This window comes from Hypomesus nipponensis, chromosome 23 (assembly GCF_054491055.1).
Source record: "Hypomesus nipponensis isolate SF chromosome 23, ASM5449105v1, whole genome shotgun sequence".
NCBI lineage: Eukaryota > Metazoa > Chordata > Actinopteri > Osmeriformes > Osmeridae > Hypomesus > Hypomesus nipponensis.
The window spans coordinates 11,793,646-11,809,136 of record NC_140383.1 but is presented as its reverse complement, the minus strand read 5'-3'; the positions used below and the strand labels follow the sequence as shown (position 1 = coordinate 11,809,136).

At 46.6% G+C, this 15,491-nt stretch overlaps 1 protein-coding gene across 5 annotated transcripts in view; it reads right to left on the bottom strand.

The window, feature by feature from the left end:
* The window catches only part of usp9 (ubiquitin specific peptidase 9), a 28,785-nt gene extending 13,355 nt beyond the window's left edge, over positions 1-15,430 (bottom strand). The window contains exons 1-25 of one of the 5 annotated variants that reach the window (XM_084688476.1): positions 14,946-15,430; positions 12,626-12,876; positions 11,004-11,149; positions 10,681-10,760; positions 10,378-10,490; positions 9,754-9,972; positions 8,625-8,740; positions 8,200-8,451; positions 7,917-8,055; positions 7,675-7,827; positions 7,421-7,525; positions 7,080-7,286; positions 6,774-6,910; positions 6,224-6,262; positions 5,480-5,613; positions 4,821-4,911; positions 3,875-3,988; positions 3,482-3,710; positions 2,381-2,476; positions 2,004-2,215; positions 1,655-1,895; positions 1,413-1,562; positions 1,154-1,274; positions 552-682; positions 126-404 (exon numbers count right to left, since the gene is read on the bottom strand). In XM_084688476.1, coding sequence (XP_084544602.1) covers positions 126-404; positions 552-682; positions 1,154-1,274; positions 1,413-1,562; positions 1,655-1,895; positions 2,004-2,215; positions 2,381-2,476; positions 3,482-3,710; positions 3,875-3,988; positions 4,821-4,911; positions 5,480-5,613; positions 6,224-6,262; positions 6,774-6,910; positions 7,080-7,286; positions 7,421-7,525; positions 7,675-7,827; positions 7,917-8,055; positions 8,200-8,451; positions 8,625-8,740; positions 9,754-9,972; positions 10,378-10,490; positions 10,681-10,760; positions 11,004-11,149; positions 12,626-12,709 — 3,588 coding nt within the window. In that variant the 5' untranslated portion in view covers positions 12,710-12,876; positions 14,946-15,430. Of the gene's footprint in view, positions 1-125; positions 405-551; positions 683-1,153; positions 1,275-1,412; positions 1,563-1,654; positions 1,896-2,003; positions 2,216-2,380; positions 2,477-3,481; positions 3,711-3,874; positions 3,989-4,820; positions 4,912-5,479; positions 5,614-6,223; positions 6,263-6,773; positions 6,911-7,079; positions 7,287-7,420; positions 7,526-7,674; positions 7,828-7,916; positions 8,056-8,199; positions 8,452-8,624; positions 8,741-9,753; positions 9,973-10,377; positions 10,491-10,680; positions 10,761-11,003; positions 11,150-12,625; positions 12,877-14,505; positions 14,626-14,945 lie in introns of those variants that run through there. The other 4 variants (XM_084688478.1, XM_084688477.1, XM_084688479.1 and 1 more) reach the window with 4 other exon arrangements.
* Positions 15,431-15,491: the final 61 nt, after the last annotated feature.

Genomic DNA, 15,491 nt, shown 5'->3' with positions numbered 1-15,491 from the left:
AGTGTTATCCAAGTGTTCATGTTAAGTCAGCGTGTCTGTGTGTGTGGTGTGTGTATATTTATTCACTCTGTGTGTGTATGATGATTGTGTGTGTGTGTGTGTGTGTGTGTGTGTGTGTTTCTGACCGGTGAGACAGGGATGCTGCCCTCAGCATTGGGCTGGCAGGCCTCCGCCACGGCCCTGACGTGTCCAAAGCCCACGGCGGTCAGCAGCAGCTTGGCGATCTTCAGAGCGTTGAGGTACGCCCCCCGCCGCGTCTCCATGTCCGCGCTCGTCAGGAAGTTGTTCCTGGTGAGCATGCTCAGTACGAGCGGGAGACCTCCGCTCTTCAGGAAGTTGAACTGGAAGTCACAGGCTTCCTCGCCCAAGGTGCCGCTGGCAGGCATGAGCAGAGCGTACACCACCTGGGGGAGGAGGGGGGGACAACGTCAGGGTCCCAAACGCGTAGCTAACCCTCATAGCTCACCCTGAACCCCTCATAAACGAACCCTCATAACAAACCCTGACAACGAACGGGTGCAAACTCTCTCACACAGATCCACACTACCCACCTCGATGAGGTAAAGCACTTGTGAAGGAGAGGGCCCAAAGAAGCGGGAGTCCAGACTGGGACTGAGGCTGTTCTCCCCCAGCTTGGCATGGTCCAGACACCCCGCACGCAAGCTGCCCACTGTGGTGTGATCTAGGAACACACGCACACAGCAGGACCAGTCAGAAAACCTTTTGAAAATTCCCCAAATACAGATGTTATGCATGCCAAAGACTGTCAAATCTAACATGACTAAAATGAGTAGTGTGCTTCCTGGGCCCTTTTATCAGCCCTGGTCTGGGCTGATAAAAGATGTGTTTTCCTTTGTGGGTGTTTGCTTTAGTTATGTGGGTTTGTGTGTACCTGTGGGAATGCTTGTTGTGTGTATCTGTTTGTGTGATTGTACTTATTCTGTGCGCATGTATGGACATTTTTCATAACTGAGTAATAACATAACACAGAGCAATGAGAGTGATATTGAAACATTATTCAGCATGTAATAAATAATTGAAGCAACCCTTAAGGAAAAACCTTCTATAGGCATCTATCGTTTCAGCGAAACCTTTTATAGGCATGGACAGCTACGGTGTGTGTGTGTGCACACGTGTGTGTGTGTGTTTGTACCTGGAGGCATGAGCTTCATGAGCAGCCTGGCTCCATCTCGGAGCAGGGGCATGGCGAGGCTGCAGCCCAGGTCGGCCACCTGCCACAGGAAGGACACGTAGCGCAGGTGCAGAGACATGATCTGGAGACGGGGGCAGACGGAGGATTTACGCTTCAGCAGATCCACTCGGGAGGTTGTCTACAGGCGTGCTCGTCTGTCTACGCGTGCATTCGTTCGTGTATATGTGCGTGTGTGTGTGAGAGGGCGCATGTCTCTCACCACTCCAGGAAGGCAGCTCTCAACTTCCGGGTTAGGTCCATCGCTGAAGTGGTTGCCGTGGTTTCCAGGCGAGCCGGTGGAGGAGTCCGAGGAGCTGTCAGGACTGGAGGGCATGTTGGCACTCACCTGGGTGAGCTTGGCTGTAATCAACTACAGACACACAAGCATTGATTGGTCCAAATGTCCAGTCATGACCGACAATATAGTGACAGACAGAAGCCTCAAACTTGAATAAAACCCACCGTTTTATCTTTGAGACTGAGCTGCCCAATCAGCTTCCTGTCGTCGGCTGGATCCACCACCTCTCCACCAATGAACAGTTCTATCTTGGTGTGAGTGGCATTGGCCTTGATCCTGGTGAGGATGCCTCTGCGCACCGAGCCGATGGTGTCGTTGGTGTGAGACCAGATGTCCAGGTCGTCTACCTGACGGCCCTGGTTGGGGAACCGCACGATCAACGTGATGTGCTTCCCACGGAACGCCCTGAGAGAGGAGGGCAAAAAGAAGGGCTTAGGAAGTGTGTGTATGTCTGTGTGTGTGTGTCTGTGTGTGTGTGTGTATGTGTGTGTATGTGTCTGTCTGTCTGTCTACCTGGACATGGGCAGTATGGTCCTCTCCTCGTGGTAGTCGCTGTCGCACTCGTTGATGTACTCCTTCAACACGGTGAGCACTCGGACCATGCGGACGGCCTCCTGGCGGGCAATATTGACGCTGTCCTTGTCCCCGTCTAGCACACATAGTGTGTCGTACGACGCCTTGAGACGGTCGAAACAGGACTGGATGAAATCCTCGTGGATCTCAACCTGCAGATAGCCAGATAGAGAAAGAGGTCAAATGATGGAAAAGAATATTTAGGAGTTTAACACCAGAAATAAAAGAAGGGTTTTAGGACTTACTTGACGCCCTTTCTTTTAAAGTATCTACAAAAGCTATGTTTTCCCCGTTAGTAACCAGATGTTTCTGTGTACCTGGTTGACCTGTAGTTTGGGTCCCAGGTTGGTGTAGATCTCCTTCAGCAGGTCTATGGCTCGGCTGGCGATGTCATCACTTCCCTGAATGACCACCTGTGGGGGCAGGGTGATGAAAGAGATCAGGACTCGTGTGAGTGTGTCTCAGAGCACAGGAGTAGGCTTAAGCTGCTATGGGTCATCAGACTAGTGGCCTGATCTAAAACAGGGCCATTCAACTTCCAGCCTGGAGAGTGAGCCACAGAGCGAGAGAGAAACAGGGACAGAGAGGGGCATTGCTAGAAATTAGCGACCACCAACCATCCTGGACCCCTGAGAGGAAGGTTCTAGATCCCTCACAGGAGGTTCTCGATCCCTGAGAGGGATGTGGAATCAGTACACATGCCTCCTTCCTTACTTTGGTGTTGTCAATGCATTTTTACACATACAAGGATTAGAGAGCAATGTAGGTCAACCAAAATGCACAGCTGCTCTCAACTGGGCCAGCTCCTGCTTTCCTACAGCAGCAGGCTTGCAGCTAGCAGTTCCAGCAGTTGCTCTGAAACAATCTAATCACCTCTAAACTCTCCAGCTTGAGATAACGTGCAGGGCATTCAGATGCAGCACTCAAGGCAGATTTCTGAAGATTATTCCCTTGTCGGTTTTGTGTCAAGCCACAGTAGAGACGTCATCCGTTTATCAGAATTTCCAGCAAAAAATGTGTTAGTTAAGGTGGTAGGGTGGGGTAGGGTGGGGTCTACTTTGCGCGATAGACTAATGCGGGGGGGGGGGGTTAGTTTGTGCGAGAGACTAATGCATTCTGCAGAAAAGAGAGACTTGTTTTCTCCCTTCCTTTCCAAAAAGCCAGACAGTAACACGACTGATAACGCTATAAAAACGACAAATCTTTTTATTTACGACAGTGTTAAGGCGGCAGGCGCGTGTTGCTTCGGCGGCCGCCTTAACTGAAAAGTGCTGCGGCAAACCCTGCATTTATGTTTCACATGGACCCTCAGAGCCATTCACAGAAGTTTCAGGTGAAATGGGCCTAGCTATATTGAAACTCGGCAACACTGTGAAAGCCGCGACAAATCTCAAGGCGTATGTGGGTGTCTGACTGACCCTCCAGAGGTAGTCCAGGCCGATGAGCTCCAGGTCGTCCATCATGTAGGCCCTGCGCTTGGCCACCAGCTTGCCCTCGCGGCAGTTGACCGCCTTGAAGAACCTCTCGAAGCACTTCATACCGTTCTCCGTCAGAAGAGACGGATCCAGCTGCAGGACGTTGTTCTCGAAGAAGTCCTTGTTGATGTCGGGGTCCAGATCAGGTTCATCCCCCATCAGCTTAGAGTACCTAAGTGGAGACATGGCAGCGTTTATTGGCCAGGCAGCTCCAGAACAGGAAGGTCCCTAGGATGGACTGTGTGCACTGACTCAACTGATAGACTTTGATGCGTTTCGAATAGACCAGAGTAGTCTTTCTTGAATATAAGTGCGAGTGTTGGGAATGAGCGCTACCATTTAAAGCAGGCCTCTCGGTCACAGAGGAACACAGCGTTCTCAGCCAGACACTTCCAGATCTGCTTGGCCTGCGGGGCGCACAGCCACAGCTGGCCGTCCTTCAACAGGAACCTGCACACACACACAGCTTCCATGTTATACACCATCACAACACACAGCTTCCATGTTATACACCATCACAACACACAGCTTCCATGTTATACACCATCACAACACACAGCTTCCATGTTATACACCATCACAACACACAGCTTCCATGTTATACACCATCACAACACACAGCTTCCATGTTATACACCATCACAACACACAGCTTTCATGTTAAAACACACAGCTTCAATGAGTATGTTTACATGCACACTAATATTATAACCGTCATTCCGAATATGACAATATTCCGAATTTGATACGGTCATGCTTAGCAACAGCATATTCCGTTTTGGAAATTCGGACCGAATGTTTAAATTTTCCCATTAAGACATAAGAGCACACATAATGTAAGTGCTAATATTATTCCGGTTTTGGGAGCTGTCTTTGGACATGTATACAGGCATTGAGAATATGCATCTCAGCTGGGGGTTTTGTGGGCAGTTTGTGACACATGGCCTTGCGGTCAACTCTGTGTGTTGTACATAAACCAACTCATTAAATCGGAGTGAGCTCGGCTGCATGTAAAAACGGTCATATTCGTGGAATATATCATTTTCATTAGCCATGTAAACAGACGAGTAGGGATTTGGTCTTTTTCGGACTACAACTGAAATATTTTGTGCATGTAAACATAGATATATACTGTGATACAATAACTATACCCACACAAGATCATGATATTACACACATTAAAAAGACATACCTTATAGCAATCATTTTACCATTTTACATTTTATCTCGCACCTATAAGATCCGTATCTTAATTTCCGTTCAAGGCCTGACAATGTCATACCTCAGGAAGTTGAGTCTCTCCTGCACTTCCTGTACGTGGCTGTAGCGACTCCCTGGCCTCACCGTCTGAGGGTCAAACTCTGCCTGCTCCGCTACAGAACACACACATCAAACGCTTCGTCTATGTACCATGCAGGCAGTAGGTTACCACACACAGTACAGAAGGTAGGCTACCACACAAGCAGATCCACCATGTACGAGTACACCCCACAACCTACACACAAGTGCTTCCTCTCCTCCTAGATGCACTAGGGCTACCTGGTGCAGACAAACAGCAGCCGATCTTGAACTAGAGTTGGTTCTCGCTATCTAGGAGACCTATTACCCCATAAGCCTATCTGGTAGGGGCGGGGGGGGGAATTGTTTCGCATTTGAATCGCAATTCAGTATTCTAGCGATTCATATTGATTCACAAATGTCAAAAATGTATTTCTCTTTTTTAAATTTTATGTAACATTGAGTTTATAGAAACAAGTAACACTAAACAGCAAACTGGAATCAAATGTAAGCATATATCAAAACTTGATTAAAAATCGTGAATACATCTTTAATTGGATCGTGACCTCCAATAAATCGTTTCGAATCGTGACAAACCAAAAGATTCTCACCCCAACTATTTGGACCTTGCTTAGGGACCCATCAGGGGGAATCAAGACCAACCTTTGGAGAACAGCCTCATAGTGTCCATGTAGGCTGACAGGCTCTCAGCCACCAGGGTGACCAGCGCGTGGTTGTGCTGCAGCTGGTTGATCAGGTCGTGGCGGTAGAACACATGAGGACTCCTCTGGGTCTGGCTGTAGAAAGAGAGGAGGGAAGATGGAGAGAGAGAGTAAGGATGTGTGTATCAGGAAAAAAAGAAAAAAAAAAAAAAAAAAGATGACATCTGTACAAACGTACATCTCCCAATAATATATCCGATTACATTGATTTCAGACATGTTGATATTTACTATGTGTGTGTGTGGACATGAGTACGGGTGTACCCTTCTTTCTACCAAAAAGAACAGCAGGTGAATTTGGATCATTGAATCACTATGTTGTTTGTCTTAGGAAATGTGAGTAAGTTAGCCCCCGGAATGTGAACTCAAACATGTTTCAGCCTGATTGGAGCTGACAGGAGCACAAACAGAAGAAACCCACGTCAGTCTCAAACCACACCCTGGTCCCACATAGGACCCACCGACCGCCCTTCTAAGGGCCCTTTCTGGACAAGCGTCCCGAGGTCACTATGGGAGACAGGGTGCTGTTTGAGGTCTGAACAGAGGACAGAGTAGCTGAAGCAGATCTATGAATGAAAGTTTACATTAGAGATCTGTGTTGCTAAAAATTGAATGAAATCAGATACACAAAATGTACAGTATAGAAATTGTCATAATAATATTCCCCAAATTAGCTGTCAACTTACCCCACTAAGTTCGTTTGTATGTTAATAGGCATTTTCTTTCTGAAAAACAACAGGCATTTGTGCTACATATTTGCTTAATTTACTGGAAACACTACTGCAGTGTTAAAAGTTGCTCAGGTGCTATTTACACAAGTCCATGTCTATACTTGTCTAGGTTATTTAGCTTTTAGTCCCCCCAATTTTCAAGTAATCTTGGTTTAACAGTTGCCATGTATGCCTGTTTCTAAGAAATAAAATGGATCAGCTTTTCTGGAGATTAGGATGCCATGGTAACCCCTAATGGAGAATAAAAGCCATGCTGTTGAAGACATCGTGGGGAAGAACATGGAATTTTCGAATAAGAAATGGCCCTTCTTTTGTGGAGAGTTAAAACTGTAGATGGATAGAACAATGTCATTTGAGAAACCAGTTTTAAACAACACATCTTGCCTAACCCTAACACCATGATGCCTTATGGCCTCCTCTTTATGTTCCAGATCCCCATCAGTGACACCTCGTCTGGGCACCTCCCTGACCCCAAGCCCAGACCACCTCGGAGCCCTCATCTTACCTGAGGTTCTGAGGAGCTTCTCCAAACAGGCTGCAGATCTCTCGGATCTGTTTCAAAGCAGGGATCACCCACTTGTCATTGGTTCGCAGCTCTTCAATAAAGCGATCGATCCACTGGATCTTTTGCGTGTCTCTGTCCTGAAAGCAAAAACAGACAGTTTGCACTCATTGTTGTGTAGGTCCACAGCAGCAACCGCACACACCTTACCAGACGCACACACACACACACACACACACACACACACTCTTCCACACGCACAAGCAGCACACACCCTTCCAGACACACACCCTCCCAGACAGGGTCTACCTGCGAGCAGCTGTAGTCCAGGATCTTGATGTGAGCGCTGAGGGCCTGGTCCATGATGTCCACAGGAACGTCATCACTGTGCGCCAGGTTCCACAGCAGGTTGAGCACCTTGTGCGCCATCACGCCGTCCTTGTCGTCCTCCGCCAGGCGCCTGATCAGCTCCAGCAGCTTCTCACGCTGCTTCTTACTCGCGTTCGTCCAACTGGCCTGAACACAGGCACACGCACGCAGAGTTACAAGGGGTGTGTGTGTCTGAACGACGTCTATATGCACGTGCAGGGACTGCCACACACATCGACCGCGAGCAAGCAAGACCCCGTCGAGCATAACAGCTGACTCACCTTGAAGCAGTCGAAGAGATGATCCAGCTGCTCGGGGGAGAAGTCCCACGCCAGCTTGGCCAGGAGGTCGTGGACGTTCTTCACTATGGCCTCATGTTTACCAGCCTGGTTACGAGAGCAGCGTGTAGGACAGTGTGAGATTTCAGAACCCCTCATCAGATCTCCTGTAACTAAACTAGAAGGTGTCCTGGAACTAGACTACCTCATCTCCTTGAACTAGACTACCAGGTACCATGAACCACACACGCACACACCTGTGCAGCCCAAATGTTGTCCAGGTCCTGCATGGTTAGAGCCTTCTCCTTGATGACGAAGCGAAGGATCTTCTCCAGCTTCTCTACGTACTGGGGCTGGTGCAGGCTGTCCCTCAGAACAATGGTCAGGATGTGGTTCTGCTGGATCCACTCCTTAAAAGAGAAACATACACAGAGATAGAGATGAGGAGGGAGACAGAAATGAGGCACGAAGCACGCCCTGACAGACCGACTCTACTTACCGCCATGCGTTCCGCAGTGAGCCACTCTTCCTCCTCTGGGTTCCCATGGCGATGTGTGTAGTAAGACACACTAGAGATGACCTTGTTGACCTCGTTTAATGCGTTCATCTTACCATTAAAAGAGGATATTTGCAATAACCTGTAGATTAGAGGATAACCTCATTAGCGTAAACATTTGATGTAAAGCCTGGTGATGACATGCATCTGTATTGGACTAGCATCATCATCAATTACTTAACATAAATGGGCTATAATTACAGCTGCTTTATAGTTTCAAACTCACCTAAGAATCATTTTTAACCTAAAAATCTCTAAATTCTTCACTGTTTCCTCCTGCCCAGGAACCCTTGAGGCCAGGTTCTTCAGGGACTTGATTATCATGGACAGAGCGTCATTCTTGGCCTCATTCTTGGCCTCCTTCTTCAGCTCGTCATCCGTCAGGTTCTCCAGGAACTGAGGAACCATCTCGATCACCGGGAGGAAGAACTTCTTCACTGTGTGCAGCGTGAGGAACTCGTAACACTGGCCGAAAGGCCTGCAAGGCAACACAACACGGTCAGGTCAAGACATAGCAGTCAAAGAAGAAGCACATATCACTGCAATGAATAGAACTCCTCCTCCTATTCCCGTAACAGTATGTGGTGAGACTTTAAGACCTGGTTCATGGTAGTCTCGTTACAGGGAGACAGTGTGACTATTTTTACTCACTTTATAAGTGCAGCGATGATCTGGACGTTCAGTGCTTGGCCACTTATGAAGCGATCGTGCAATATTTGAAACCCGTTTAACATGCCAAACTTGTTAATTAAATCCACTAACCAGCCCTGTTGAATGAAGAAGGAAACAGAAAACTGAGTCAAAATACAAACATTTGGATTCAAACTTGATTAAAACAGGCCTTTTATATTTGTGAAAATTAATAAATGTTCCCGAAATATTTGTTGACATCAAGCAACAAACACTTCTTTTTTTCTTTTTAGTAGCAGATTTCTAGTTCAAGTTTTCATAGAACCTAGCAGAGTAATCCCATCCACCCTAGTAATTTCATCAAAACATACTTAAAGGCATACGCTTCTTAGATTTACCGGTCCTTCAGCAGTGTGAAAGATGCTCCAGACTCCTAAACTAACCACAACTCCATATTATACTATCCATGCATGATCGATGAAGATGTAACTGTTAATGTGATGCATGCACTACGTATATTAATGTTTTATTGCCTTGTGTTAAAAATATGTTTTTCATTATTATTATTGCTACAGAATAAATTCTATCAAATAAAACCAGTTGTATGTCTATTGAATATTCTCATGGAAATGTAATGCATTGTGCTGGATGACAAAACCAGAACAGAAAAAAGGCAGCAATGGCACTAAGAGCCAACCCTGAAGGATTTATTTATAGAATGACTTCAAGCAGTCTGCCATCTGATCCACCAAAACTGACTCAGGCGATCCACAGCGAGTCAATGTTAGGTAGTATAAGCATCATATATTCTACCTACAGTAGTGTAGGTGCAGCATTTACTATGATTATTGTAAACATTTCTTGCAAAGGCATTGCACATCAAGCATGACACTCCAGCTAACAATACAAAATAAGAAACCAGTTTTGATACTAGCAGTGTGTTTAGGGAATACAAAACTTCCTGTGGTGGGCAAGTGGCATATGTGAGAGTGCACGCGTGTATGCGCGTGGGTGCGTGTGAGTGCGTGTGTGTATGCGCGTGTGTGTGTGAGTGCGTGTGTGTATGCGCGTGGGGGTGTGTGTGTGTGTGAGTGCGTGTGGGGGTGTGTGTGCGTGTGATGGTGTGTGTGTGACTGCGTGTGCGTCATACCTTGGGTGAGCGAGGATCCGGGGGTCTGGCAAAAAGCTCGTCTTGGGCCAGCGTGGCCCCAGCGGGGACGGTCTCTGAGGGGCGTGTTCCGTTGTAGATGTGGAACTTGCAGTGGGGGTTGGCGGCCATGGCCAGCAGCTCCAGCAGAGGGAACCAGTCCTGAGAGAGCTTGCTCACACACAGCTCCACCAGACGGTGTGTGTTGTTGATGATGCATCTCTGGAAGGCAAAAGGGAGGCTCGAGTCAACCATCAATTACAGACCCCTTGCATTAACCCAATGTTCACAAGAGCGGTTTAACCTAGGCATGGGGTAACAAAGGAACAGGGTAACCGAGGAACGGGTGTAACCAAGAAACGGGCGTAAGCGAGGAGCGAGATCGATGTAACCGATCCAGCTAAGGCTCAGCATAGCTTTCCTGCAGGAAGCCGTGAGTCATATACATTACATCCTGTTACTCATGGATGCATGCGTGAGTGGCTATGTGCGTTAATGTGAGAGACGATTCTCTCCTCCCTTCCCTCCTTTTTCTCCTCACCCCTATCCTCCCTCCTCTCCCCTATCCTCCCTTCTTTCCCCTATCCTCCCTCCTCTCCCCAGCCCCAGCCCCAGGACAAAACTTACATGGATCTCAAACTTCCAGCCACTGACGGCCTCGTCTGTCAGGATCTTGGTGAAGGAGATGGTGAGGCCGTCTCGAAAAAACCTCTGACACGCCTCACACCTGACATCCAGACCTTCAGAGATGACCAAAACAGCACCAACACGTCAAAAACATATAAAGGGAAAGTCAAACTGAATTTTGTATAGACTTGCCATGAAGTCTGATAAATGTATCCCATTTAATTGGAGGGAACACAAAGGTCAAGACATAATAAAATAGATAAACCTTTAAATGACTTGGGAGCAGTGAGACGGTGTTCTTACCTTTCTTACTAAGATCTATAGCAGCTTCTAGAAGGACCTCCAACTCTCCTTTTGGCAGAACTGGAACAACCCAACGGGGCCTGGAACCACAAATATGTAAATGCAGATACTTCCATACACACCAAACCTTCTCCTATCCAGCCTAAGGTAGAACTTCAATCCAACTCAAGGTTATCCAATGCCTTGTTAGTTCCCAGATCAAATGCTTCATCTCCACTGGCCTTGTTCACCATTGGTAAATTATGTTTTTATTTTATTTTTATCCAATGGCTTTCTTCCAATTTCACACTACAGGTCTGTGTGTGTGTGTGCGTGGTGTGTACCTGTTGATCATGTCGTCCAGCTTGGCCAGGTCTGCATGAGGAAAAGCAGGTTCCTCCTCCTCCAACAGAGGAAGGCCATCGCCCTGACCCTGCTCCTCCCCTGGGCTTACTGGAGAGGTCTCATTGGACGAATTAGGGGATGATGTCTACAACACACACACACAGGTTCATCCTTAGAGCAATCACCCACACACAGGGCTTTCAAAGCCAGACCATCACATCCAGATGAACTGGATCTGCATTCACCAACATTGAGGGACTTTCTTTGGTGTGTCTTGCACGTTGCAAATGCAGTCTATCTGCATTCTACGTGTGAGTAAAATGCACAGAAGCTTTAGCAGTTGTTAATATTGAGAGTAAAATATTTCATCGTATTTTGAGTTTCTGTGGTTCAGATTGTAGCTCGACCATCCTTTTATAATTAAATTTCCTCTCAAATGGAAGACTTTCTTGACATTAGCCTACAAATAAAAACTAAGAAACTAGACTAACCTCATAGCTAAGATGTTAAACTAAAACATGAATAATGCAGTTGAGTAAGAATAGTTCAGGAGGACAATAACGTTGATGACCTGTCAATTAAGGAAGAATTCTCAATGCATGAGAGGGTGTGAGGAGAAGGGACAGGTGTCTCTTTTGAATAAGCTCAGCTCCCATTTTAGAAGACGCTCCTGGAGTTATCCAGACAATATTCTCTCTAATACTCTCATCTCCACCTTGGTCAAAAGCATTGAATATCCCTGAGCAAGTGTGTAAGCTTGTGAACTGAAGGTTGTGTGTAGCTGTTCCCCGTGTCTTCCTGCTCTGTGTTTATGACTGACCGTATATGTGTGTGTGTGTGTGTGTGTGTGATAGAAAGCCAGGCGAGTAAGGAGCAGAGCTGCATAACTTGGGAAATGTGGGGGTGTATGGAGAAGGCTTCTGCTTGGCTGACCTACATAGACAGCTTGCCTCTCACATCTCATCTCTTCCAAAAGACACTCGCTCTTACACACTTTCGCTTCCAGGGGCTTGTTTCATTGATGCCTTGCGCCATCCTCCCTTCCCTAGTCCCTCCCTGTGTATGGTAGGTTGGGGAACGGACTGTTGAATGAAACAGTGTTGCAGTGTCTTCCCTCCTCCCCCTCCTTTCCTTTCCTCCCCTCCCCTCCCCTCCAATCACACACAGCCTTCCAGCTCCTCCATCCTGCACACACACAGCCAGCCTACCTTCTCCTCCATCCTGCACACACACACACACACACACACACACACACACACACACACACACACACACACACACACACACACACACACACACACACACACACACACACACACACACACACACACACACACACACACACACACAGCTTTCTAGTTCCTCCCTCCCGCACAAACCCAGACAGCCTTCCCACTCCTTCATCCAGCACACACCCTTCACTGACGTGTCAAATTCGTCCAAATACAGTAACAAGGAACACAAGTGTGAAAAAGAGTAGAACTATAATGGCAGGAGATGGAGGGTGTTATGAGGCTAGCAGAGTGAAAGGGGCGGATGGTGATGACATAGAGCCAGCCAGTTAGAAACGACAACATATATTATGATTGTATTTGCTCGGTGGGGAGCCGGATGTTCTGACCTGGTTCTGTGGGGGCTGGCTCTGAGCGTCAGGCGCCTGGCTGTCGTTGCCCCCCACTGGAGAGCCACGTGTGGTGGCTGTCATGCTCGCCACCAGGCAGATCTTGGCAATCTTGGCCTCTTAGCGAGCACTGTGCCGGAGAGAAATAACTACCACCTCAGCCGGGGTGCAGAGGGAGGAGAGCCCGAGCACGAGAGAGTGGGAGACGAGCACCTGGAGGTCTGGACAGACCGCTGAGACCATTGCATTACCTGCAGACCAGAGAAGGAGAGGGGAGAGAAAGGGTGAGTAGTGGATGATCCTTGAGATCGACCAGTTATGATGTTGACAGATAAACATGTTTTTCAAACCTTAAAACTGACCAGATGTTATAATCTACAACTCATTCAATTAGGCTAACAATTTGGAAATTAACTGACGGACAGTACATACAATTAAAAACCCTACAAAAGTGTAAAGGACTCTACAATAGGCTAGTTGTCTATTTCAGAAAACTGGAAAATGAATCTGTGGCCACAGCTGAGCAGAGAAGTAGAACAATGTCCCAGAGTGAAGTTTGATGAGATGGGAGTGCTTCCTAAGCAGCTACTGGTGAGGACAAAGCATAGACACTCTTCACATTCTTACCACCAGTATAGACACCTTACCAATTCTAAGACCTGTTGCACAACTTCACGCCACCTAAGTCTCTCTACCCCTGTACCTCAGCCATCAGCTGTGAACTTGGTGAGAGCTGGCCTGAATTCTATTTTACCAATGACTGAAATAGGATATGAACTATTTAGCAGAAGTCTACAGTCTTTGACCAGTAGAAGACTGATGACCTAGGGTTGTAGGATATGTGGAAGTCGGCATTACTGACCAGATGAAGGCCATGGCCACAAAACCCTGGCATTACATTTGAACTGACTTCACTCTTACCCACATGTCCATAATCATATCAATGGTGTCTAATTTCATCATGCTCTGGTGAGGGAAGCAAAATTGATAGTTACCTTTTTAGAAAGCTAGTAATGACACTCAATAACATACTCTATCCGTTTTAGGGTTTAGGATCGTTACTTTGTTTTAGTGTAACTGAAAGCAAAAGTCACTTGTAGATGCCATACATCAGCATTCTTACACAGCTTACGTTAAATGTATTCAGTTCACATTGTGAACCTTGAGCTAATTGTTGCAGTGGCTCCCCAGTCATTTGGCTTGCTAGCTAGAGCTAATGTTAACATGCTAACTGATTTGTCACCAGGTCAGAGTAGGTCATTATTAAAAAGTTGGTAACACCACACAATTATGCGGGACCAAACACATTCAAATCGGCTATTATTGGTATCAATGCTATTATGACCTAGCTATCAGTACAGACTGATACGCCCCTAAGGCCTAGGCTCATTTTCAAAGCGCAGTTTCGTGGCCTGTGTGGCCTGGCTAGTGCTACTGCATTATAGCAAGATGGCTAACGGACTTTACGTATTACTGTACTGTAATAAAAATCGTCCATCTACACCTTTTACATGTTTGCGAGCTTGTGTGATTCTCAGATAACAAGTAGCTTGACTAATAGGTAAAGACAATATGAACCAGCTGGCTAACTCTAAGTCATGACCGTTAATGTGCTAGTTAGCTGGCTAGGTAGCGACTTCCATTGAAGGGACACTTGCTTGGAGGCAGCTAACGCTAGCTCTATCTGTCAGACATTAACACGGCGCACAATAGTGTCTTAATAGCTTATGGAAAACCTAACCATTTCATACAATGTTGTTTGACATTCACAGCACGATGTTCTGTAAAAAGGTAGAGCTAGCTTGCAAGTATATATGCTAATAGCACGCAGTAATCGCTGGCATCAGTCAGCTTTTACTGAAGTGAATCCATGTACATACCCGGCTTTCAGTTTCGGAGTAAACGGTAGCTAGACCTTGCTCTGTTTTGTATCCGCTAACAAGTTAGCTAGCAAGCTAACGAGGTAGTGACAGTCCGAAAAATGACGAGGGTGCGTCCCAAGTCAACTAGCTACTAGCTACGCATTTTCAACTAAATTAACACACTAGCCTAGCGACTTACAATACAATAGATTGCAAGTGTCGGCTTCTAGTAGTTTGCTAGCGGAATGTCTATGTTCCATCAGCTGACAAAAACATTAAATTACAAAAATGTAACTACGCTAGCTAGATGGCTAGTTTTCTGTCTGCACCAGCTGGCGCTTAACAAATACACTGAATGCTAGCCAGTTAGCTTTCTTGCCATAGTCATAGCTTGTACTGTAGTGTAGTTAGTTAGCTAGCTTAGCTAGTGCTACATGGTTACCTAGCTAACCACTTACCAGGAATTTGATATGACTTCCTTCTCTTTACCAGCTAGTCCAGCTTCGAAAGCGGTTGTGTTGTTGTCTTCTACTAAACTTGGCTTGTGTTGGAAATACCAGATCCTGGTTATGTATTTGCCCGGTTTTGGGTGTTTTCCTGCGTCACTAGCACGGCTGCTGCACCCCCTTACTCAAAGTAGTCTGATCTCTTTCTGTCTATCAGTTCAGACCCAGCCAGTCAGTCACAACTTGCATTCCCTGAACCGCTAGAAGCCCTCAATATGGCGGAAATGCAGGCATGACAACAAATGTCGCTTGTCAAAGAGATGCCAAAATACTTTCAGAAGAACTCCAACGACCAATGTTACTTAGTGGCCAACAATTCATTCTGTGAGAAGTCTGCAAATGGAACCTCGGCCGAATGGACAAAACCCTAGTTTAATTAATGGATCTCCATTCCAGGTCCAGTAACCTACTCTGGGCAGTTCCTGGAGTTTTTTTCCTACACATAACGTAATGGTGACTACAGCCTCCTCTGTCTCGAGTCTGTCTCTTGTCCAAAAT